General features: G+C 41.7%; 1 protein-coding gene across 1 annotated transcript; it reads left to right on the top strand.

The window, feature by feature from the left end:
* Positions 1-891: 891 nt before the first annotated feature.
* Positions 892-27,749, top strand: LOC144954331 (gamma-secretase subunit Aph-1b-like). The gene is made up of 6 exons (XM_078884852.1): positions 892-1,407; positions 3,631-3,801; positions 7,692-7,765; positions 19,375-19,497; positions 20,886-21,013; positions 23,036-27,749. The coding sequence occupies exons 1-6, from the start codon at positions 1,295-1,297 to the stop codon at positions 23,201-23,203; spliced, it is 777 nt and encodes a 258-aa protein (XP_078740978.1). The 5' UTR covers positions 892-1,294; the 3' UTR covers positions 23,204-27,749.
* Positions 27,750-27,772: the final 23 nt, after the last annotated feature.

The raw sequence follows: 27,772 nt of genomic DNA, 5'->3' as shown, positions 1-27,772 counted from the left end.
TTCAACAGCACAGTTGGCTATGTACGGTGTGAAAGAATTCTGGGTGATTGAATATTGTGAAAGCAATGGTCTATTGCTAATTGGTGCGAGACATGTAGAGGCTTTAATTAAATGTTTTCTCTATAATTGATCGCAATGCGTTTAATGGGTTACAATATCTGTAATCGGATCACCCTCTCCAATGGCTATGCAATCAATGCTAATCAATCACACCCCTCATCGCGATTCCAATGTCCCTGTTCAATTCATGAAGCGCAACACATTCATCAATAACACTGCCTAACATGGAAACAAATACAGTATATACATTATAATATCCGACGTTTCGGGCAATGGGGGAGGGATGGGTGATGGGAGGCACTAATTAATTGCAGACGCTGAGTACAGGCAATCAATGTGCTTCTTTATGTGGGGTGTTATATTTGATGTTTCCTTATTTTACGTTACAAATTGTATTTCTCACATAAAAAAAAGTTGGTTAAGAGTGGAAAATATTGGGACTGAAACGGAGAGTGAGTCAATAGGAAAACGATGATCGTTTAAAGAGTTTTCGCTTACCGAGCAATTTTCGCGGAACGCATCTCGGCTCGTTAAGCGAGACACGCCTGAACGTAATTAATCGTAATTAATCGATTCGTCCAAACAGGATTCGTCGCGTGGACTGATATATACAGCGGAGGAATCGACGCGGAATCGATGGATCGAAACCCGCCCTCGTTGGTTAATCGCAATGTGGGGTGTGGAGAGGACCCCCCCCCTTCGCCCGCTCGTTACATTCCCTATCGCGCATTAGCGGTAGCGGCCGACTGCGACGCGTGCGATTGGTCCGCTCGCTCAGCCTCGACCAATCAGAGGCCGGCGATCGCCTATCCGCGCTGGGGAATACAGCGGCAATGTCGGCCCCGTTCTGCGACCGGTTGGCGGTGCGGAGTCAGTCGAGGTTGGGGTGGGGAGCGATTTGCCGATAAATTTATAAAAAATAAAAATAATAATTATGAAACTCTAACACTGCGAGCGTCGGGTCCATAGCTCCCCCGGGAAGCGTCGCGTGTCCTTACTTAGATTCATGTTTTTGTTGTTTGAGGTTGACTACTATGAGCTGCTGGAAGCGAGCGTGTGGGTCTTCCCGCGGCCTAGTGGAGCTTTAGGCGTTGCCTAGATTCCCTGCGGGGATTAGCGACTCGTGGGCCGGCAGGCGAAGTCGTGGCCGCTGCCACTCCCTACAACTTTCGTCTCCGTCTCTCTCTCCCCCCTCTTTGTCGTCGTCGTCCCCACCACCGCCGCTTTGCTCGTCATGACGGCGACTGTGTTCTTCGGGTGCACCTTCATCGCGTTCGGGCCAGCGTTCGCGCTCTTCGTGTTCACGATAGCCAGAGACCCGCTCCGAGTCATCGTCCTCATCGCAGGGTGAGCGCGGCTTGTGGGACTTGGCGACACACAAGTGTGATGGGGGGGTGGGTGGGGGATACACGAGGCACATGGGCGATACGTGAGCCGCGGGGCACTGCTTGCGAGACGTGTTGGACACGGGACACGTGTGTGTGCGAGACGCGGGGCACTAGAGCTCACATGTGTGATGTGTGAGAGACGGGACATGTGGGATACGAGGGGACCCGTGTCGTACACGATACGTGTGGTACATGTGCCACGAATTTAGTCAATCGTGTTTAAATGTAAACTACCATAAGCATTGCGAGCATTCTCGGCTAACACCACCAACAGCAAACGTCTGCGATCAATTATAAATTACAGAAGCACATCGCCCACGTGTTTCGCACGGCACCACAAACATAATCACTAAAACTAGTCACTATCATAACAAAAATACCACACCAAACACCACCACCAGTGCAACTAACACGTTTGTAATTTGTGACTTTCAAATGGATTTCATTATTGCCCCCCCTTACCATAACATAGTCCCCGGGGTTGCACATTGAAACGTGTGTCCGCTTGGGCTTAGCGCCCTCGGTGAGCGGAGAATTGCCTTGGGTATTTGGCAGCTGCTGCATGTTGCTATATCATGGTTAATGACACTTGCATCTTCTTGTCAATGTGTGTGATTTCTGGTCCATGCCTTACGTATGCATGGGCAATGAGAAGGGGACGAAGTGAGCTGATCCAAACGCTGTGCATGTGGTACGAGTAAATCAGCTGTTGTCAGTGTACGGTATATCGTTCGCCCAAGGTCTCAGTCTGACTGGATATGAACCATATTTATGGTGGCAAAGTGTTTCCATGCGAGGTTCTCCATAAGACGACCACTGATGGCTGCCCACATTTTAAAAATTATTTAATCAATCTCAGAGGAATTATGCGAAATGTTGATCACCGACCGGGATTTTGTCTTGTTACTTTCTGATTTCAAATCAAGCACTTGTCAGCTCTGCTAGTCGCCTGTTTATAGTGTATGCATACACACATTATAATTACAGTGTTACGGTGTAACTAATTCGACACGTAATTCGATACGTGGTCTGCATATGTTTGGCAAATTATGCAAGTGTTGAAGACCACTTGTATTCAACAGCTGGTCAACAGTGTTGTCTGTTTCTGGACCTTTGTGGAGAGCAACCTTGTTGAGACAGTGTGGCAACTGCTTATTGATTTGTTCTATGAATTGTAACCTGTCATTTCATAAAACATGTACAGTATTCGGCCTAGTTAAATATTAACTTGGACAAAGTAACACTGGCAAGACCCACGTATTACCGTTTATGTTTGGAAACTATTTATTCTTGACTTGGCTTATATCACGTGGGGTAAGATAAATATTAGGATTGAAACAGCCCCAATAAATGATAGAAGTGAAAAATCTGAACAGCAATGGGATGTTATAACTTTTGTGTTGGGAAACTTGTAATACAATTGTTCGCTCTGAAGAATGTGCTTGACAATAAGAATGTTCAGCTCATGAATCTGCTGCTTGATGAAAGCCTCTCCATGCTGTGTTGATCATGGAAGTTTAGCAATTGGTCAGTGTGGGTTGGTGATAGGGGTGGGGGTGAACCATTCAGATATAATTTCCCATTTAATGGAAGTCGAACTCAGGAAACCAAGTTCATAGCCTATTCTTCCCCATTAACCAGATGTGCTATATAAATTCCATGAATGTTGACATAAATGTGGAAGTATGTAGCCGATAGAGAATAAAATTACCATTTTCAATCCACAGTTATGCTGTTTGTGATGTTTTTGACCAATGTTAACCATGCTTGTCAATGTGGGTTGGTGATGGGGCATTTGGGTGAGGGGGGGACTCAAGATCGGTTCAGATATCCACCTTTAATGGGAATTGAACTAAATTTGAAAAGTCAGGAACTGGTAATAAACTACAGCGGAATCTACTAATAGGGGTTTTCCCCTTTTTTCTGGCAACAAAACTGACACCTTTTGCAAGGAATCATGCTTACATTAACCACAGTACTTGCAGTCAAATGCAAACAAAAAACAATACTCTGATTATTTATGCATTGTCTTTGAAACTGATTGGTCCACACCAGAGACAGCTTTCTTTGGAGCCTAGGCTCCAAAGAAAGAAAACACTGGTCGGACAATTTAAAATCATGAATTATATCACAATAATTGTGACTGCGTGTGTTTGTTGAACGTGGCCTGTCCACTTTGCAGGGCGTTTTTTTGGTTGGTGTCGCTCCTGATGTCCTCCCTGCTGTGGTTCATCGCTTACCAGCTCAGTGACAAGACCAATGAGGGGCTACAGCGAGGCCTGCTGATTATGGGCGTCCTTTTTTCCATCGCCATGCAGGAAACTTTCCGCTACGGGTACTTCCGTCTGCTGAAGTGAGTCACAGAAACATTATTGTGATGATTTGAAGCTTTCGTGACTGCATGAATTACTCTTTGGTTCTTTCGGTAAAGTCACGTAGAAATAAAATAAATTAAATAATAGAATACGACGTTGCGATTGCAACACAATCGGTCATCATCAGGTCGAACTAAATGTAGTTATATTATTTTATTATTTTATTTCTACGCGACTTTACCGAAAGAACCAAAGAGCAATTATTATGCTTGCTTACGCAGGAAAGCCTTTTCAGAATGGTCCTACCTAGTTTTCACAGTTGTCGGTGATGATTGCTATTTTTGTTACAAATTCGTCATTTGAATTATAACAAAAATATATTTGCACCATGACGTCATCCCAGACTGGCCTACTATTACGAGCAATGTCACGGAATGTTATATTTTTATGGTCAATACACCTGCAGTATTAGTCGTGGCGGCCACTGTATTCGTATTGTGAACCTCTGCGACAAGTGGCAAACGAGCTACCACGAGGCCATGTTACCGCTCCAACTTAGTTGTGCTGTGATTAAGCATCACTTCCAAGCGTGATTGACGGTCTGAAATTGGGTGGTGTTAACCATGAGAATGTTGATAACAGTCCTTTGTTGAATGCCTGCACTGCCACTAGCATGTGGCAAGATGTCTTGATATAACGATAAATTACATTGTGATGTTGGAGGGGCGATTGTGAATGGCAGTTTCCTGCAGTGTCACCATATTTGTCTAAGTTCTGGGAGATTAAATGTGATAAATTACTTAACTGCCACCTGTTGAATTTTGTTTTGATCCTCGTTGTAAACACCTCTACCCCTGCCAACAAATGTACCCTGGCGCCCATCAACAAATTGCTATAAAGCAACATGAAACATTAATTGATCTTCATTCTTGATTTGAAGCTTTCGTGACTGCGGGAATCCATACTCTTTGGTTCTTTCGGTAAAAGTCACGTAGGTAGAAAGACTTTAACGAAAGAACCAAAGAGTATTCATCTTCATTGTTAAAATGTATTCAGCTGTAACAGTACAATGCAAGACCGAAATTACTTGTAAAATTTGTGAATACAGTATAGTGCATTAGTCTCACAAGTTGCCACATAAACTCATTTGTGCAGAAAACATTATGACTAGGCGTGCTGAGTTTTTATTTCACTCCCACAGCAGTTAATTTATCTGCATTTTGAGAAAAGCATTGGTTGCCTCTGACTGCTTCTGAAGACTGTTTGAATCAATAATTGTCCACACAGGTGTGTAGCAGCAGGGGGCAAGTATTCACAGGATCGTATTTCTCACACTTAACCGATTGGCAAAGCTTAATAGATTTGCTGATTGCAACTGATCCTTGCGGTGTAAAGCTATGCACGGAGAACCAGCAGTTAATGTGGCTCCGTCTAGTCTGGTTGCACAATCAGAGCATTCTGCTGCATCGTGTTTTAAGAGGAATGGCAGACATTGTGTTTTGGTTGCAAATGGTGGGACGCTATAAAGTGTACTTTCTTTAGTTAACGAGTTTGTTTTTGTCTCACCTCATTGATTGCCCCTTTTGCGATTTCTAAAGTCTTACTCTAGTTTCTTTACAGCCTTGAGCTGATGGAGGAGATTTCATGTTTCTACACTGGGGGTTGTTCACGACACTGGACAATCACTTGTACCACAATGTTAACCTCATTTTATAACTCCAGAGGTAGGATGGGCTAAGTCAACCCCCAAACTTAAAATTGTGAGTCATGCACTCTAAACACTAATCACTCGCCTGTCTGGCTATTGACTCATGAAATATATGGAAGGGAGTAATAGACATAATTTTAAACCGCTTAAAATTTGGTTTGATTTTCAGTTTTGCTGCTACTACACGTAGAGATTAGTCCAATAAAAATTGGTAGACCATATAAAATATCATAATATCCACGTGGTGTCACATAATGTGCTCACATACCGTTGCAGTAAATTGTGCTTACACAGTACAAGTCGTAGGCTGTAAATGCATTTAACTGGTAAGCTGAGCACTGCATGCCCTGCCTTCTCAGTGTGCAGTTGATATGGAAATAAAAGCATTGAAGTCAAACATTAGTTTTATCTTTCCTTCCCTTTGGCAGATGGATAATATTTTATTTTGATGAATAGAGCGTGTCCTGTAAGCCGTAATCATTTTCGGCATCAGTAGAAACACTCCCCCCCTCCTCCCACGTCTTATCAAGTATGTAATCACCACAGTGGTACTCTGTAACACAGACAGAATCGTTTTAAAGTGTAAAAAGTGGCTTTTGCTTGGGAGAGTAACACATGTAAAGCATGATTGGAGAAACACGCCGGGAAGAGGAATTACCATGGTTTATTGTGGAACTGGAATTAGGAAAGGAAATAATTGTACAGAAAGGCATGTTGGAATGGAATATCGATAATGTGGTTGTTGCAATTAGGATTCTTGATCAATTATCAAATGTTTTAAGTACTTATTACGAAATCGCTAATTATTTCCAAAAGGATGATGGGATGCAGTTCAGTTTTATTATCGATCGAACCGACTGAAATATGAGAACAATCAAGCCACATGGCATGTATGAATGTGATCTATCACATGACTACCAATTACTGTACTGTGCGAAAGAAGTTATACATACATACTGCCAATTACATACAGCATATATACAGTCCTTTGTTGGCTGTTTGCTCGTTGAAGGTGTCACTCGCTATGCCTTGTCGGGCATGAGACTTGGCTGACCATACACCATGCTTGACATTTAGGGTTGCTAAACGTTTGTAATACCTTTTAGGAAGTCATGTTTTTGCATGCACTTATGGATAATGCGAAAAACTGAAATATAATCATTGCAAATGATGTCTTCCAAAATAATCATGAATGTTGTGGCACAAGGTAAAACCATTGTAAATGTCATGCTTATCATTCAAGAATATGTGAATTTCATGTTTATATTTGATTTAGTTACGTGTTGATTTTTACTGGTTTTTGTTCGCAGTTAATGATGTTTTTCCTCCTTGCTGACCCAAAAGAAGCATTGCACGTCTTTTACACAATTAAAATTACCTAGTTAATTATTTATATTTGTGTGGGTGGAACAGTGGTTATACTAATTGGCTCATAAGCTAAAAATCGATTTTCTGGTTGACTCAGCCTATACTTATCCCTGTGGGATAAAGGGATATTATACAATACAAAAAGCACTGGGAAATCAACAACAGTTGTCCTGTGCAGAGAGTAATGTGGAATTAACACCTCTTTCTCAGTGCTGCCAATGGAGATGAGCACTACACCATAACTTCACTGTTTCTTATTTTTACGGTACATTTCATAAACGTTTCCCATAAAGTGTGTTGACATGGTATTAGAATTTAATGAACATTTTTGATAGTTTTTTCCGCACCTCCGATTCGCATGGTTGGCTACATACAGTGTGGAAGAAGTTCAACATACGTACATACATTATCCAGTCTTGTGGCATGCTGTTGTTAGCATACCAGCAATTGTATTTCGAGGCCTCTCGCCTTAGTATGCTGACATATTTTGCTTGTTCAGTTACTTGCATGTATTTTTTTTATTATTAGCGAATCGAGTAGCACTGTTGGAAGAGGTCTTCACTCGTATTTGGAGGGTTGCAAATTCAAATTCCCGTTGGGGGGTCAGCTGAGCCCATGAACTGTCTGGACCCAATGCAGTGGGTGCCCTTTATGGGACGTCAACACACGATGTTGAACTTTTTTCACACCGTACGTAGCTAACTGTGCTAATTGGAGGTGCGGGGGAACGACAACAAACTAAATATTGTGGTATGGAGACAATTCTAACTGATTTATGATGTTAGCTAGAGGATGTATAATTATTTAGATATGCATGTTTTATCATTTTTAAATTTTTATTTTGTGTTGCAGGAAGGCTAATGAAGGGCTAGCATCTCTTGGTGAAGAGAGCATGGCCCCCATATCCATCCGACAGATGGCCTACGGTAAGTGTGGGTCAGTCCCTGTATGCTTGCTTCAGAGGCCAGATGTTAATGTGTGCGTGCTTAACTATAAATAATGTTTGATTTATCGCGCTAAGTGCTCTGAAATCAGTGGCTGCACTTAAGTGATGATTTCTGTAAACTATTTTTAAACAAATTTTTTATTATTTTACCATTTAGGTGCAGAGACCATGAAACGGCTTTATGCCCTTGGCTTGTCAACATGTAGACAGGCGATTGCAAAGAAATGCTGTCTATGCATGTAATATTTTTTCTGCGGTTCTTGATTAACATGACCCAATCTCCCCGTGATTAATTACACATGAGCCGCGATAGAAACTGTCAAATGAAGTAAAGCAAGTGTAAAGCAATGGCTTAATAACCAACAGCGTTAAAACCCTGCAAATGTAACTGAAACGTACGAATCATGTACGAGTTAACAATTTATTGTTGCAGGAAGTTATAGCTGCTGTTACACACCATTTCCAAAGTATGAAACACGAAGCTGCTGTTTACATAGCGCACAGCTTTGATTTCAGTCGTCCTTCACCATGGTCCACGTGCATCCTTTGGCAATGCTACCTTGTTGCAGTCAAAACCAGTGATTGCTGGTTTTTTGTGCAGAGGTCAGCAGTATCTTGCTTGAGTCATCCGGTTTTATGTGAAAACATATAAATTATGCATAACTTAACCTGTTTGTGAAACTTATACAGTCTCTGTATAGACTTTCGTTATATGGACATTTTCCAAGTATTTATTTTACTCATGACTAGTTCATTGGCTTAAGCAGCAATTGATCATTGGCAAAATATATAAAGTAATAGTGAACACTGCTTCCTTTCAGTTTCCAAATCACACGGGAAAAAAAAATCTTGTGTGCTGCTGCCTACGGCTAATGGAGCTTTTGTGCTTTTTGGGGTGATGTTTGTATGGTTGATACAATGTGGGATGGAACTGTTGTTATTGTTGTTCTCTGGATTTTAGCCGCTGTCAGGAGTTTGGGATATTACTGTGACCTCGCCTCATTCACGATGTGTTTGGGTCACTACCATTGATCGTGTTTTGTTATTATTTCTCTTTGGTGTTGGCCCCTTTTTTATGCTCCCGTGGTTTGTGATGAAATTTACATTAACGACAATGTAAAATAAAGCAGTTTGTTTCGTGTTATTTTTTGCTGGTGGGTTAGCGAGTTGAGAACATCCCACACATGGAGTTGCTTCCTTAACGGTGGCTTTCATAAATAGGTGGGATAGCAAGATGGGATAGCAAGATGAGTAATTATTTATCACTTTCATGTTATCATACAACCAGGTTTCACATGTCTGCATGAAGTCTAGGGCAGTATGACTGTTTTTAGAGTGCTCAACATACAATTTGAAGGTTGGTAGTGTATATACTGATTGGATATCTATTCATTTTTTTTATTAGTATCACTTTCAAAAACCTAACATTTTGTTGTTTAAATCGAGATGATCGGCATTCCTTTCTTGAATAAAGAGGGAAACACGTTCATGACATAACAGTGCACTAAACAAATGAATGGTTGTAGAGGATTACCTTATTATTACAGCTAATTTGAAAGCAGGTCTTGTTCTTTCTGTACTCAGACACATTTACCATCCACTATGAGACCTCCTTTACCAGTGGCACAATATAGTAATAGGTTTTTACCGTTTCAACTGGTACAAAAACTGACACCTTTATACAAGGCATCATGTTTGCAATAACCACAACACAAGCAGTCAAAATGCAAACAAAAAGAAACAACTCTGATTATGATAATGATATGCACTGTCTTTGAAGTTTATTGGTTCACACCCGGGACAGCTTTTCTTAGAGCCTAGTCTCCATTGGTGTTGGACCAGATGACGCCAAAATGCGTACAACTCAAAGACAGCGCACTGTCAGAGTATTGAAAGCTCGGGGTAAGCATTTACACTGAGACCTCCTTTACCAGTGACAAAATATAGTACAGTAATAGGTTTTTACCCTTTCAAATGGTACAAAAACTGACACCTTTATACAAGGGATCATGTTTGCAATAAACATTTTTGACTGCTTGTGTTGTGGTTATTGCAAACATGATCCCTTGTATAAAGGTGTCAGTTTTTGTACCATTTGAAAGGGTAAAAACCTATTACTATATTTTGCCACTGGGGAAGGAGGTCTCACTATCCACTATACAACTGGGTCCAGCAACCTTTAAATCTGCATAAAAGTATGAATCCTCGTCTGATGCGTCACGGACTAAAAATAGTTTATTGGTAGCAACTTAGTACAATACCTTTATGAGAAATATAACAAAAATGCAATAGACCCATTTATAAGTACAGCTATCTTGATTTGAAGCTTTCCTGACTGCAGGAATCCATACTCTTTGGTTCTTTCGGTAAAGTCACGTAGGTAGAAAACTAATAGATCACGACGTTTCGATCGCAACACAAGCAACCGTCATCAGGCGAGACGAACACAGCAGGAGAACAGCTGACGCAGGAGAAAGAGTTGCTGCAACACGTGAGACCTGATAGATCGGCATATGTTGCGGCGAGTACAGCTAGTTTATTATGTTACTCGAGAGCAAATATTGAATACATCAACATTACACTATATATCTGGGGCATCATGGCCCTTGACAATTATTATGATGCCCAATATGGAATACTATACTTATAGGTTTTACTCTTCCCCCCCCCCTCCCCCCCGAATGAAATTCCAGTTGTACTGTTGCTGTCCGATTGCAAAATTAATACAACTCCATTGAGAACACTGTCAGCTATCGGTGCAGAGCATGCATCTGGTAGATTAAATCACAGAATTATTTCTGAATTCACTCCATAGACATATTTCTACAGGAGGGGCACACAGCTGGTATATGCCCTTGAAATGATTGTCTGCTGAATGTCAATTATACTGAATTTGTCATAGCCAGAGTGTAACAAAATACATTATTTTCTTTTATGGTGCATTTCTTGGTAACCAGGCTGAGATCCATCAACTCACCGCACTTGAGAAGAACCCATTTTAGCCATGGATGGCTGCATTAATTCTTACCCAGGTTCTCAAAGCAATTACTGTTGCCGCTTTCTTTTTCTGTGTTCAATAATCCCAATACTTCATTTGTAATCGGCAAATCGCTTTTCAAATTGCTCGGCTTGTTCAGTGGAGGAGCAGACTGACAAGTGGACGGCTAGGGTAGGCTTATCCTGCAAGACAGGTTATTCGCATGGTGGTCAACAACACCCTCCAGCTCGGATGCAATCGCTGTTGAAATGGGTTTCTTTAGAAAAAATTGTGCATTAAGTAGCCAAGCCCAATTCATAAAAAATGGGAATGACGTTGGTAAGCGACTGGTGAGAAGATGTATTGCTGAGAACTTGATCAATACTTTGGCACATTAATACCATCTATGTAAATGTAACGGTCTAGTTAGGTAGTGGAGGATTAAATGACAAGAATTTTGGCAGAAAACTACCACGCCTCACCTAAAAACAAGGATAGTACACAGTACAGCAAGCTGCATTTGGAAAAGGTCATACACCTTGAGCTTGAACATTGATGAGCGTTCGACATAGTGTGATGGAAGCTCTCGGGGGGTTAAAAATGGATCGACTCTTTACCTGTCAGTTGGGGACAGTCACATGTGTATGCAAATGGATAGCTTTGCAACACAATCCTGCAGCCGGTCTTTTTTCTGTAATGCTTCTGTCTTAATAGCTCATTAGGTGCTTGCATGCCCTGTTTTAATAGCGTGACCTGGTTACCGTCATTGGCTATTTCATGAGCCTTCTCTTGTACGATGCTTGGTAATTTCCATTTTTGTAATGGATTGCCCTTGCGTACCGAATTAGTTGTTTCATCCACCTAAAACTTTCCATGCTTTGCAAATGGAAGCAGTTGTTCATTAACACTTAAACCATAATGTGTTATGAAGGATTTTGGTATCGGTCAGTATTCTTTTAACCAGGAGATGAAATTAACGTATTGAGACACATGAAGCATTGCCTCTTATGCAAGGGTGATCTGAGTTACATCTAGAAAATTGAAGTACACAATAGTTTAACAACATTCAATTAATACAAATCTAAACTAACTTTGAAAATTTAGTAGTAATGTGAATAAGGCTGCGTACAAAGGGGAATTGCACTCGTAATTAATACAATAAATGTTGTGCGATATACAATTGTAGTAAAGAACACTTGTAGATTTTTCATCTTGGAATTTGGAAGGATATTGTTGGGCAGCAATGTGACCGGGCAGCACTGTGGCTTCAGTGCTTGCCTTACAATCATAATTTTGTGGCTTCTATTTCCAGCGATGTTCAATGGCATGAGTACCACTTTTGAGCAGCTAAGAATGGTCGTCAAATAGACTTGCCCACACCAGCGAATGTAGAATGTTTACTGCCAGTTTTGAACCACCAACAGAGATATTAACTCCACCCCAGTGCTCAGTTGATTACGTTTTAAATTTTGTGGAGTCAGTCCAGAACATCAGCATCATGATTTTTTTCATATAAAAGCGTTTTTGTTTCCTTCATATTGAAGTGTCAATTTGCCGCTTTACATTTTAGACGTTGAAAAAAAAATATTCAATAAAATATACCACTCTTTATAAATGTTGGACATCCTTGGGGACAGGCATCCTCTTCCATGGTGAATGCATTCTTTGGGAAACAAAACATCAGCATGCATTATGTTGCAGGAGAACTGCAAGGCGTAAGCAAAAACAAGTTCTCGCTGTGGGTTTAGAGGGCATAAGGGTTGATGTTTTTTTGTTTTCAGAGCCCCTTCTCCCACCACCACTCAAAAAATATTTTGAGTGAATATTCATGAAGGTCAGACTATGCGTCAGTATTGTGTGGAATGGGTGGGGTGTGGGAAGCATGCCACATTCTACAAGACCAAAGGGACACATGTCAGCGATATTTTATTAACAGAAATAACTCTCACAGTGAGAAAATGAAATGCTTTATGGCTTTGTATGTTGAGTGTTCCAACATAGATGTGTCGTTTGGATCATGCTGCCCTTGAAATGCTAAAGGAGACAAGGACAGTGTCTTGTAGATGGAATTCTGGAGTTTGTTTTAAAGAAAACATCTTCTGTCCTGACTTTTATTAGACCCCCTTTTGCTTGTAAGAATTGATTAAGTGCCACGGTGGCGAATTGTTCGATCCTGACCCTGATGCCTGTATATTTGGAGCTTGCACGTTGTCCCCGTGGTCATGTGGATTTTTCTCCTTTGGTTCCTCTGGGGTTTCTCCTCAACATTTAGAAACATGCGTTTAGAGTATTTGGCTGCTGCTATAAATTTCCACGCGATAAGCCACTTCGTTGAGCTATCATTTGTGGCCAGGCCGCTTCATTTGAGCAGTGCTACAATTTGACTTTTTCAACAAACTTAGGTTAACGTCAGATGTAGATTGGCAGATTCTTCCCCATGTTGGGTGAGGCGAGTACTCGCACCTCCTCCAATACGAAGAGTAGGTCAAAAACACCGTGTTGAAAGGTTCAGTAGAACTCCCTCTAATGGAGGCCCTTCCATCAACACTGGTGTGAGCAAGAAATTGCAGGGCTGTACCTCTACCTTAACCATTCTTAAGCAAACTTTAATGCACTGTCCACCATTGCTTACCGTTTGGATAGATTGCCTTTCTCCTGCGATTTGATGTAAATATTTACAATTTACACATCAAAGCCTCTGAGTACTGAGCCATTTTCAGTTACGTCTCAAATGCTGCAAATGGCTTTTCTGCAGGGAGGTAGACATTAGTCTGTAGTCCAGCAACTCCAGGTGGGCAAAATTATGGCAATTCTCCCACATTTTGGCAAAGTGCGTCTATTGTTTGGCACCTTGAATCGTTTGGAATGGGCGCCATGCCTTTACCGCACCCAATATTCTATCCATGCCCCTTTACAGCTGAAATGCCACATTTCTGTGGGGATGTTCAACTCCTTTTTTCGTGCCATTGCATTTCTGTCCCAGCCCTCCGAGATTACTCCTCCGTTTTGGCAGAATTTAGCAATTGTTGAAGAATCACTTTGCATTTGGTGGAAACTGGATAATTAAGTTACACGTTATCAAGCAATTTTCTGCTAAATGGTGGAATAATGGATTCCAGCAACTTGTGAATTAGGCTTCTAATGTTGAGTGTAGATAATTCTGCTGCTTAACTGCAGTGCCTGTGGAGTAAACCAATGTGGCTGGAAACCGCTGCGCTGATTTTTCTTTTAGATTTTTCCCTCCCACTGAGCACTGTAGCTCCCTCCAGCTGACACGCAATGAGTCATCAGCAACGTATTGATCCATCATCCTGGTTTTATTCCTTTTATTGTATTTTGCCCTTTAACAAACTAAATTATGCTGGTGGTGTTTAAATAACCAGGCAACGACCATTTGTCACTCGCATGAATATCACAACCACTTGCCCACTGCGTGTGGTGTACATGGCTGTACGATTCAATCTTTCCGTTTGATCTCTTGTGGTAATGCATACATCTCCAATTTAGCTCTTCTTCATCCTTCATAATACATTAATGGCTTGCTACCTTACGAAGAAGAAAAACAGCACTTCCTTTAATCTCTTTGGACATTTTAAAAGAATACATAAATTGTAGTTAAAACTAGAAATCCATCAGCAGGAGCCTGTGATTCAATTCTCTGCATTTACAGTGGTATTTCATTGATTTTTTTCCCTGCTCCCCATTGTGTTGCTAGTCTGGAAATGTAATCTTAGCGATACATATCTACGTGTGTATATATATGTATATATGTCCTTAAGAATTGTTTGGCTTTCATTTATTAAATAATTACAATTTAAGGGAGGGTGGGGAGGGGCGGGGAGGGTCTGGGTGGGGAGGGGCTACGTGGGGAGGGGAGGGTGGGGAGGGGAGGGTGGGGAGGGGCTGGTCACCCCGTGGTGCCCTTATAAAACTCGACGTTTAACCTACTCACGCCGGCTTGTGCCCGCCCTCAAAGTCGGGCATATTTGCGGAATACACCACGCCGCCGTTGACCCTGGCCATTGACCGAGCAACCCAACGTTCCTACCAGCTCCCTTCGCAGGAATGTGTTTCTCTATGGTCTTCTTCTTTCGTCTGACTGATGTAGTAGATACAGAGCAGCAACTACAATTTGACACTCAGTCGGTCAAGCCAGATCACTGTGTCTGGAGCAGCGTAGTATCGCTGTGGTCTCCCAGTGATCATATATCAGGCGTCCGTTTGGAATGCACAATTGTAGTTTTCAGGATCAAAGGAATGATTATGAAGAACGTAAAATCTCGGCAAGAATATGCGTAAGAGACTCAAATGGCGATTTATTGGATAAGTGGACTATCTCATGGCATGCTGTGTTTCATTGGATGCAAAGATTTGTCAACCCACGGGGGTTAGGGATAGTTTATTTTTCACTCTGCACATTTGGTCAATGTTATCTAAGGTACTCAAGCATTTGAACGCTCTGTAAATCCAGTTTCTTTTTAACTAGGCAACTCCTTTCTCCGTAATAGAAAAGGTTTGCACTCTTGTCAATCTGTAGTGTTCTCTCTCTTTCTTCGCACACCAGAATCCAACAGTGTTTTGTTATTGTTTTGCCTATATATGTAAACCGTGTATGTAATAACATACTCAAAATGTCACGTGATACACGATGCTTCTATGCAATAACAGACTTAAAATGTAACCTGCCGCGTGACGCTCAAGTCGGACAAAGCGTCATACTATATTATAATAACGACGTTTTTCTGGCTAGCTGGTGCAATGTGAAGTGTGCGGTTGTGATGTCACTTGCATCCCGCAGCGTTGAGCCGGTAGTGCCTTGCGCCGACGTCACGCCTCCCCCCGCCCATGCACCCTCAACCCCGGCCATGTATCCCGTGCAAATACGTGGGCAGTGCTAGTTGTCATGAACAGAAGACGTGTGCTTGACCCAATATTTTATTGCTTTGCACAGCTTCAGTTAAAATGCACGTGAGGGCATTGTAACTGGAAGCTGCTGTGATGTAATGCTTCGCAGACTGGACTTGCAATCCAGAGGTCGCAGGTTCGATCTTGTCGTGACACAGTTGAAACAATGACGCAGGTAAATCCCCCTGCCTCTCCACCTATCAGTATGAATGGGTACACCACAGTTGCTCCATTGGTCAGGTCACGTGTGCAGGGGTGAAGTGGGAGTATCCAACTGATTGGCACGGTTGGTCAAGTACGGTGTGAAAGAAGTTCAAGTTCTATTAAAAATGTGTGGCCAGCATGAAAGTGAAGGCCTGGATTCCCTCTTGAGTGTTTCTCTGCAGCTCCCTCAAGGCCCTTCTCCCAGTCGTGGGTTGAGCAAGCAATTGCAAATTACTGTTAAAAAATACTCACAATTTTCATCATGACAACTGCATTATTCGAGAGAAAATAAATGTCGCGGGCTCATGTTTTGGGAAATTATCCTTCAGAGCAGCCTTCTTAAGCTTTTGAACCTTTTTGAAGGAAACATTTTTTTATTGACATAAGTGGTTAGTTTTCCGCCTTGAATGTTGTGTTGTAATGAGCGCTTTTGCCTGCCTGTGGTTTAGTAATCTAGTTAACGTAATCATAACGTTTGCGTCATATTTGCCTGATGTGTGGCCTTGAGCTTCGACCTGATTTTTTAACAGGTTTTGAATCTGCAGACACGTTGACATTTCCCCCCATCAGTACACAGGTCTAGGATCTGCAGCAATTAATTGCACAGTAGCCATTTCATAATGAAAAAAATTAAATCAACTCGATGGCTAAACAGCCCATTATTAGAGCATCATAGTGATTCTATTTGATTGAAATCGTATTTGCTTTTAAATTTGAATTCAAGGTTTGCACTTGCATTGAAAGAAGCTTGATGTGTTCCGATTACCAGGTGAAATCAATATGCCAAAATTGTGCAAAAAATCGCATGCGGTAGATGTGTCATATTTTTAAGTGGCAATATATTTTTCCAAACCAACTCATTTAAAACATAACCTGAGGATTTGAAGTGTTTGTTTCTTTTCTATACATCACGTAGCCTGGCACATCCAGCCAGGTGGAGCTGTGGTTGGAATGCTTGTCTAGCAATTAGAAGATTTTACGTTAAAATCCAAGGGGGTTAAAAACAGCTTGTCAATAAATATTTTTGCTCTATACCATCCATTTGGGTGACACGTTGGCGAGATGTTAACTGCCTTGCCTGGTATACAGGAGGTCGTGGGTTCGATCCCAACACTGAAGGCTATATATTTGGAGTTTTCATGTATTCCCCGTGCTTACGTGGATTTTTCTCCGTGTACTCTGGGTTTTCACTCCACACTTAGAAACATGCGTTGAAAATATGTGGCTTCTATAAATTTCCACATGATAAGCCACTCCCATTGGACTATCATTTGTGGCCCGGTCGCTTCTGAAAAATTGCTGTACAGTTCAATGGGCCGTACCTGGTAAAATAAAAATAGTTTAGTTTTATATTTAACTTCAACACCACTCTGGAAAGACTCACTCCTGCCATGAGAATGCGGAATTTCCATTGCTAGCTCAGGACCACCAACGGAGATGAACGAACACCACCCTATTTCTTGCTTGAGCAAGGCCACAATCTGACTTGCTCTAATTGTGATATAGGTCATCCATCTTGTCAAATAGTACACATCTTTGGTTTTTTAAAGGGTCCCTAGTCCTTAGAGGAGCTTGGGTGTCTTTATGCAAGGTAGCGTTTATGCATTCTTTTAGAAATGGGAAAATTGGTACTTATATTTCCTGAAAATGTTGAAATTGGTTATCAGCTCCTTGAATACTTCTTTCCACAGAACTCCAGTTTGTGCTTGGTTATTCAACGCTGTGTGAGAGCCACACATGGCTGCTGTTGTACGTATGACTATTTGCCCTTGCGTGTCTTTAAGACTCGGTAATTAGGACACTGAATGGCTGCGTCTGCATCCAGAGCTTGTTTTTGTCTCTAGCGTACTGCAATGTGATCGCAAGGTGCACAGCATACGGCCGCTGTAGACGAGGCATAGTGCAGTGGAGAGAGTTATTTGGGGATTTCTACAAATGCAACTAATTAAACTAATGTGGTGTGTGGTGAAAATGTCGCTGAACAAAAGAAAATAATACTTTGACACGCACACACAACTGGAAAGCAATATAATATGCATCATTAAGAAATGTTGAGTTATCAATGGGGATCAAAATCATAAAATAAAGAGGTCAGTGAGATCAGGATGGAGTGCTTTAATTAAACTGCAATTTATAAATGAAAACAATTTGCCTGTGTGAGTGAGCATTTTTTGCAATCGTCATGTATTGCCTATAATGGTGTGGATCAAAAACATGGACATTAATTAAAACAAAAATCAGCAAAAGTTGAAAATTACGTAAAGAAGCATGGAGGGTGGGGGTGATGTATGCTTGGTATTAGACCGAGAATAAGAAAGTGGAACACATGATTCGGGGAACAAATGTGAATTAGTTCCATCATATCAGCTGTTCAGGAACATAAGATGGATTGGGCAGGTAATGTCATGACAGTGGATGATGGTTGATGGATGGGAGTAGTGATGGAATGGCAGCAAAAGTAGAGCACACAGCCGAGAAAACAGACTCTGTAGGGCTGGAGTGATGAGATCAGCATACAAACTCCGAATATACAGGCTTCCGGGATGGAATGAAGCCCACAACCTCTTGTATACCAGGCAAGGTAGTTAACATCTCACCACCATGATGCCCTCAATCAGCTAAGCAAGAGCTTGCTGCCTTGCCAATAGCTATACCATTCCAACGTCTGGTATCCTATAGAAACGTGCCTTCAGGATGCAGTAAGCAGTTCAGACACAACAATAACTCTTTGGAGTACTGCTGATGAGCATGTTCCTAGATTCAAATGCAACCGATATGTTCATAAATGCTCTGAAGCCTTCATAATTATCTGACATCATTGGCTCTAATTGTATAATGTTATATTTCCATGAACGCTTTACTAAGTGTTGAACGTGTTGCCGGAGGAGTTTTGCATTGGGATGTTTGGCAAATTCCCTAATGAGTGTTATGTATCCCAGAGGATACCCAAGTATGAAATGATACCAATCAAAAGTTAAGAAATGTTGGTTTGACTCAATTTTCTGCACTGCTATCGACTGGTCATCTTGTTAAAATCTGTATGATCCACCAATGTGCATCTAAAGATCTGGATTACAAGCTTATACGACAAGTTGGGAGGCTGGCATTTTTACAGCAAAGGCCTCACGATGTTTGTTGTTTCCATACATCTCCTTGTTGGACTTAGAATTAACCATTGGAACTTTTTATCCCTTAAACTTTGTTTGCAACGTACGTAGCCAACTATGCTAATTGGAGGGCTTTGGCAATCTGAAGGTTACGCGTTAAAATCGAGGTGTGCCTATATTTCATTCGTGGTCAACAAAATGACAACCACAAAAGTTGTTATTCTTTTAATAGACTGGCCCCATGCCATGAGAATGTGGAATTTCCACCAATGGCTCAGATTGAGCATTGTCCCATTGTTTGTTTTAACAGGTTGGCATCGAGCCTCGACTCCAGTGTTGGCTCATGCAGTACTCGTTGTCACTTGTTTTGTCTGCCTTGTCCCTCCTCCTCTACAGTGTCTGGCCTGGGCTTCGGCATGATGAGCGGTGCTTTTTCTGGCGTGAACATCCTTGCCGAGTCTCTGGGCCCTGGGACGGTAGGAATCCACGGAGACTCTGCACACTACTTCCTCTCATCAGGTTGGCCTTACTTGTTGCTGTGTTAAGTTTTTTTTTAACTACTGCAGTCTTTGTCCTTGATCTGATTGTGTATTTTTGCTGGTTATTCAAGTGTTGACTCGGGAAGGTAATTCCCTTAGCCAGATTTCTAAACAAATAGAGGTGTGTTAAATGGCATTACCTTCCTGGGTTAAATTGCAATCAACTTTCCGAGGTAAAACCAGGTTCTTGTGTGTAAAATTGTGAAACTCACCTTAATTTTGTTTAATTTTAAATACATTTTATGACTTCGGTGTGCTCTTACATTTACTTTGCCATATGTGGTGTTTGACAAACACATCTAAACAGCACTCGGATGTATAAACATATACTCTATTGTTTCCAATGAAGGTCCCTAATACCACTTCTGAGTTAGTGAATGAAATCCAATGACACTACTGTTAAGATATTTTCTATTGTGATGCTTATAATTTTGTGGATTTTTAAAAGGGAAATGCTTAACTGTCTGCCAAGATGTGGATAGTGCAAATGAGTCACATTGCCATGGAAATTGTATGGATTATTGATAAAGGTGGCATTGCCACATTTTAGCCAAATATCTGATGAAAATTGACATTCACCAACAATTAAATTTGGCTCATGGTGTTTAGACTATAACAAAAAAACACAAAAATGCATGCTATTTGAAAATTTCAGTAAACAAGAGTTGAACATGAAACTATTAAATTCCAAATGTTTCCTGACTTGCTTTTCACACTTGTATTACCGGTATGTAAATTTACACTTTTAGAGACTCAACCCAAAAACCTAATTTTCTGTGCTGTTGTGAAAACTATCTAAGCTGCTATGGTTTGATGGGAAAAAATATTATTATTCATAAGCTTCACAAGAGCACATGTTTATGCACAACAGCGTTATGGAGAATTATGATTTGCTTCACAGGGAATTAACTTGAATTATAAACAAGTGGCATGTACACATTTCATGTTCAGTTGTGAGTTTATATGTTAGCTGTGTAATAATGCCGTACAATCTCAAAGGAGACACAGGATTAATTTTATGAAGAAAGGTGAGTTATTATTTTCGTACAATATAGTTGCAGGTAATGTTTTAATACGGTGATATGACACCAGCACACAATGTCATATGGTCTAAAACGTCCACTGTTCAGGATGCAACGTAAATTGGCAATTTCCTGCACGAATTACCATTTTATGCTTTTGAACCGAGCCGTTTGACTTCAGAGCGCTGGAATGTGTTACCGGACTTACGGTCAACTCGACCGACTCGCACGTGGTTGACAAATCTTAAAAATTGATCACCAGACACGGCTGAAAACATGCACTCTTACTCACTGCTCATTCCCTGCATTTGAGTCTCGCGTCACACATGTGTGTCTCCTCCTGCAGCCTTCATGACCATGGCCATGGTGCTCCTGCACACTGCCTGGGGTGTGGTCTTCTTCCAGTCCTGTGACAGGAAACACTGGTGGGGAGTGGCTGCGGTTGTTTTAAGCCACGTCTTCGTGTCCTCACTGGTGAGTGTGAAATGTGTAGAGCCAATTTCATTCAGCTCCTCGTCAATTACCTGTCGCGGTGAGAGGCCTGTAACATGCATTGTCAACTTTCTTTTGCAAGGAGAGCGAGGGGGAGATGAGTTGTCAAAGGTACAACTGCTCATTTTATACCTCGACACGCTGTGGATAATAACGAGGAAGCCATCTGTTTGCTTGTCGATATAAAATAATTCATTCCTGTGACTGAATGAGTATTCCAGACAAATGTTTCCATATAGCCCTTTGTTTTAACAAGGCAAATATTAGAGCACTTGATTTTTTAGCATTGTCAGCAGCGTGCGTCTACATCTTGAGTGCATTATCATTAACTGGAGGTGCAGCGAATAGCACTTTTTACGAATTGGCTTACCTGGCTATTCTGCTATTCCTAATTATGACTTCTGTTGACGTACATTTTCAATATGTTGGCAAGTATCTTCATACTCTTTATCTAGTATCTTGAAGTATCTTCATCTATCTTTTTCCCTGTCCTTGATTCTAACTCCCTGTCTTCATGTTTGCTTCTCAATCTGTCTGTGTGGACATCCGTGTGTCTTTATCTGTCTTTATGTATCGGTCTGTGTCTCTTTCACGGTGTCTCTGTTTTGCTGTATTTATTTCTCGCTCTGTGTGTCTAATCGCTCTCCCTGACAATGTGCTGCTCCTCCTGTCACAGCCCCAGTCCTCTATAATTATTCCTCCTTCTAACCACACCCCCACTGTGGCTACGGTGGTCATTTTTGACGAGTGGCCCGCATTGCCCCCAATGTTTTACTTCACGTTGTTTTAATTGCTTCAATTTGGCAAAAGTGAGGACCAGACAAAACCAGTGTGTTCAGAGGCATAATAAAATTAAGTGAGTTATTTTTTTGTAAGCACTCCTGAAAAAATTAACATAGCCAAATTAATGTGAACATTCTTCCATGTATGAGGCATTTATTTCTGCTGTCATTAAAACCCAAAAATGTACCGTTGGTGTGAACATGCCTTATTATACAGTTATTTGTGACTGCGACTTGTTTGACAATTCCTTTTTGCAATATAACGGCCTGGTGTTTTGCCTCATCAGCTGTAATGTAATGTGGGAACAAACTGATCTGCAATTGATGACATGACTGTGTGGCAGTGAACGGTCAGATCGTGTCTGAGCATGTTGCTGTGTCTGATAATCAATCTCAAGAGACGTTTTAAATTGATGCTATCGAAGAGTCCAATTTGTAACATTTAATGTGCAGTGAAACATCTCCTTGTTAGAATGAGCATTGTATGAATGCTTATCACTAGCAGCCCTTTCCCAGTTTGGTAATTCCACATTGCTGTAATGGGGGCCAGTCTTAAATCATGACCATTGTTAACATCACATTGTATTGACCTCACAACGATGGTTAGCTGACAGCTGATCAAGTAATGATCTCACAATCCTCCAAATGAAATTTGAGGGCTTTACCAACATGTCTTACAAGACGATGTTGGTACTTATATCGTTTAATGCCAATGATACTTTAACCTCCAGGCTATGATTAGATTCGTATTCTGTGTGTTTGTTCAGTTTTGTCACCTCTATGAGAAATATCAATATCTAGCTATACATTAGCCAAACGCAGATCCCATTGTCTGCTCTGTATTTTGTGGAGAGCGGTTGTGTTGTGGTTGGCGCAATGCGCTACGAATCCGGCGTCCCAGGTTCGATTTCCGCTCGCAGTCAACACCAGTGATGATTATCTGAACCGGTCCGGGGCCTCCCCTCGGTGGACTCGGCCTCAAATGCGTACTTGGTGTTGTGCGTAAGCATCGCCACTAGGAAGACAAACACGGTCAGGCGTGATGTTGGCCACCCACTCCCTCGTGTGCTGTGCCGGCCTTCATAGGTGCTCGCTAACAGCACTTGCCCCAACATTTTGTTAAGGCTATAAGGGGGATCTTCGTCTTTTTGTCTGTGTATTGTAAACATGGTGACTTGTGCAAACACCGCATTCACAACGGTGGCGTTGTTGTTGCCTGCAGACGTTCGCGAATCCCAATTACGAGGCTAGCTTGATACCGGCCTACCTCATGATGGCTGCCTTCGGCACGTGGGCGTACTTCACGTCCGGCGGCTCGCTGAGGAACATCAAGAGCTTTGTGACGTGCAAGAGCTCCGAGTATCTGCTGGCCAGCCACCGCCAAAGATAGGGCTGCCTGCCCCTCGGCGTGCGATTCAGCATGCGTGTCTGTGTTCGTGGACGTGCAAATATGCGTGTATTTTGGGGTGAAGTGCTGTCAATCCAGGAGTGTGTGTGGAGCACGGGGAGCTGCAACTCATCCCACCGAGGCTTTGCCTCTCAGTCATAATAATCCAAATAGAACTGCATGTGGACATTGCCATAGCAGTAGCTGCTCATGTTGTCTGTACATTTATTAATTTGAGGTTATTGTGTAGCTACACACGTAGGTCATACGGTGTCACAAGCGCTCCAATTTTATTTTAAAGGTTCATGAATGAGAGGAAATATTTGAAAAATTGCAGCTGCGTGACTTGCAGATGCACCGCCGTGTCGGCCTCTTGTGATGTCCCGACCACGTTTGTTTTTTCAACGGCGAGGTTCCTGTTACTCGGCTACTTCACGTTGTGCACTGCATGGTGAGCGTCTCTTCATCTTCGCATAAAGAGCTCGGTATCTGAAGCCACAATGGCAGCACAACGTCTTGCAGCCGGGAGCTGGGATTTCAGAGATAAAACATATTTTTTCATTCAAAGAAGCCAAATTAATCTGCGCACGTTTCTGTGAAATATTGTTTTGAAAATGTCGTGAAATACCACTCATTGTTTTTAGGTTACATTTTTCTTTGGAAGTGCATGAAAAATCAACGAACTTTTACCAATTGTGTGTCTCCTGGCCACTTGTCATCTTATGGTCTTGATGCACATTCGAGAAATAACTTTGAAGTCCAGTGCAAAGAAGCTGCAGCTTATTCTTCAATAATCATTCTTTTTTTGTGTTACTAGAAAATACCTGTACCCTGGTTGAGTGACAAGGTTGTCGTTGGTCGAGTGTGTTAAGCTCTGCTCTTGATGCTGATTATGATGTTTAACAGGACGCCGAGCAATACATCTTAGAGGTGCACTCAATGGCAATTTCTTGGAAGTACATGTCCCGCATCGTTTGATTAGTGGGGCGGGGGGCAGAGGGGTTAAGGGAGAAGTAATGGAGGAGAAAGCAATCTCCCTCATCCTGTCCACCCACATCTCTCTTTGTCACTCACAATGGGATTTTGGGTGTGCCCCAAAAGGATGTTTCGCCTGGTACTGTGTGCTTGCATGTATGTGTGTGTTTGTGAATGTGTGTCGGATACATTTATATGTAAATCCCTCTTTCTCAATGGAGCAATATTATTTTGGTATTTATTAGATTTACCCAATTCTGCCCTCCTTAACTGCCATTATTTCCAGCGAACGATCATTCTGCATTGTATCAGTCAACACGTGCGGCATGTGTATTGATGAAGTTGCATTAAGTGTGACGGACTGGTAAACTTGTGGGGGACTGAAGAGTTAACGTATTTGACTAATATGAGACATGAGAAGAGAAATGGTAAACCTCCACATGTGTCTATGTGAGTGTGTACGTGCATACATGTGGGGAGGGGTAGTGTAGCGGTTAGCGCGCTGCGCTACGAACCTGGCGACCCGGGTTCGATTCCCGCTCACGGCCAACACCAGTGATGATTATCTGAACCGGTCCTGGGCCTCCCCTAGGTCGACTCACCCTCAAATTAGTACCTGGTGCAGTGTGTAAACATCGCCATTAGCGAGACACAGGCTGCCGGGCGTGGTGTTGGCCACCCACCCCCTCGTGTGCCGCTAACAGCACTGGTCCCAACAGTCTGTTGCAGGCTATACGAGGGATCTTTGCCATTTTTTTGCGTGCATAGATAACGCCTCGATGTCATCTCACTGTCTTGTTTGAAGTTGCCATGCCAGTGAAGGATTTCGAGTTTTACACAAATTGGACCGAAAGATGCTTTCGTACAACACAAGGCATGCGGCAGGTGACTTGATTAAACATTAAACTTCAAGATGAAGGATAACGATTGTGTAGGTGACCCATTTCGCTTTGCTTATGTGATATGTTGGCACAAGGCACTTGTGTGTTTTTTGAGTGATAGTGTGCGTGCCACTGCAGTATCACTTCTGTAATCTAGCAATAAAACATCCAGCAAGTGGTTCACCTCGTTTATATCCTGGCAACAATAATACGCATAATTACATTATTTATGCTGTGATTTGCACTGACGCGTCACGTGTGTGCTGTGGCAGTTTATGGGGTGCGTCGGCTGATGGCCAATTGGTACACCAGGGAAAAGCTATCATTTCGAACATGTGTATTGCGTCTCCATTGGGAGGTTGCCCGTAATGCCTTTCATTAAGGTCTTTCTACGAAAATATTTAGTTGACTATCACTGAGTAAAACCCACTGGGGCTGCGCGTGTGAGAAGCAGAATCCATTATTGCATTGTACGATGCTCCTACGTCTACTACGCTCGCCGCCTTCAACGTGCACTGACCGGTGTGGTGAAGTATGGCCAAAATACCCGCAACAGAAGTGGGGAGGCCATCATGCAGCAGTGAATTGACAAAAAGGGCTGTATTTGTATAAAACCTAGCATTTTTAATATTTTATATACTGTACACAACTTCACTGCGACAGCATTAGCATAATTATTTTATCAGGTAAATTGATTTCCTTTCAAACAAGTGAAAGCATAGGTTTACGATGTAGAGTAAAATAGAGTATTGTATTAGAGTCCAGGGGTGGGGAACGTCCGGCCCGCGAAATCATTTGGTGTGGCCCTGCCAAGGCAACTGCAGGCGGGACTCGAAATTCAATAAATCTAGGAGCAAACCTGGAAAAGCAGTTGCGAGTAGCAACATCATCAATACCAGCTAACATCACACGCCTCACCAAAGAGAAGCAGTTCCAGCCATCACATTAGGGGTGAGTTAATGAAATGTTTGACTAAATATAGCAGACTACTTTTTAAGTTGATAATTTTGTATGGCCCGCGAATGATGTTATAAATGTCCAAATGGTCCTTGGCAGAAAAAAGGTTCCCCACCCCTGTAATTAGACGATGACCACCTTTCACCCTGTTGCAATCTGCCAATGAACACGCGTGTTCAAAATAAATGCATGTAAACAATATCCGCGTTGCTGTGATCACGACTCTTTATTTACTGGTCCGGCCAATCTGCAATCGCGCTGGATGCCCTCATTGACTCTCCTGTTCGCAACTTTGTGGGTTAAGGGGAAACACCACAGATTGACGCATAGAAGAGACTGTCACGATGGGTTTGCTCTGCTTTGTATGTGCGTCGCAGATTAGCTGAAGAGGCTCATGGCTCCACGCACTTCATGTTTTTTTGACAGATTAAAAATAAAAAGATGAAAACATTCCTGTGGGAGTGAGAGGAAGTCTGCAGAACAGACCCTTACAAATGATGTGGTCATGTTTCCAACCGACATAGCAAATGTAAATTTTAGGCATTTTAAGAGGAATTTACATAGCGCGTGTATTCATTTATCCTTTCCTTCATGTTGAAACTCCAAACATTTTATTTTGGTTTTGCTCTACAGTTTTTCACTTTCACGGGCAAAATAATGCGAGTCGCATAAAATTGTGGATGATAGAATTAGTTTAACAAAAACATGAAAAAGTTAAAGCAAAATCGAGCTATAACGTCCGTGACAATACATTTTTAATAATGTTTGGCATGCGAGGTAATAATGTTTGTCTGATTTTACTTGTATAATACCCCACTGATTGTCTAAAGTGTTAATTCTTTTTTTTGTGTCTTTGACGAGTGGGAAACTTTCAATAATGAGCTAATTCATATGCACAGACTTGCACTCGCTTTCGAGGATAATATATCTCCATATATTTGAACACAACGCAGAGGATTTAAAATTGAATGAACATTATTTTGTTTATTTTTTAAAGGCATCTCGTTATTGCAGTGATGTACATTTGGATGGATAGGTGTGCGACATCACCAAACAAACATCTTCACTTGGCTTGATACACACGTGTAGGAATACATTCTGCAATTTGTTCAGAATCTTTGGACAAATCGCCCAAAGATGCTGGATGTAATTACCAGCGAAACGTCGTACTCAAATTCTAAATGTTGTGGATTCACTCTTGAAACACACCGGTGGGCTGAAGAAGTAACTAATTGGCGTTTTGTTAACGTGACACATTTTTTACTGATTTGCCGTGTCGAGTGGTGGAGGGTTGCGACGCATTTATATAACGCGATCAAACCCAAAAACCTTTATGATGATGAAGGAAGGAGGCAGTCATACGCCACAACTTTCACACGTGCATGCGTCGACGAATAGGTGCACCGTGTGGTGCCAGATAGAAGATCGTTAACTAAAAAGATTTGGGCTATGACGGAAACATGCTGCATGTTGCTTTAATGAGTGACACTTGGTATTAAAGCATTAATTATTTGTCTTACCACACGCAGAGTACTGTCACACATAAACATGTCTCCACTCTGGAACACCAAAAATAGAAGCGCTTCCAGAGAAATCAGATATGCAGTTGATTACTCGCTATAAAAAAAACTCACGCAAAAAAAACATAGTTATGGATGCATACGTCTAAAGTGTGTCTGTACATCTTGGTTCTTTCGGTAAAGTCACGTAGAATTGAAATAATAATATAATAAAAATAAAACTATAATTCTCACGACGT

This window comes from Lampetra fluviatilis, chromosome 3 (assembly GCF_964198595.1).
Source record: "Lampetra fluviatilis chromosome 3, kcLamFluv1.1, whole genome shotgun sequence".
Lineage (NCBI taxonomy): Eukaryota > Metazoa > Chordata > Hyperoartia > Petromyzontiformes > Petromyzontidae > Lampetra > Lampetra fluviatilis.
Note: the sequence above shows the minus strand (reverse complement) of the source record. Positions and strands in the feature narration are given on the sequence as shown.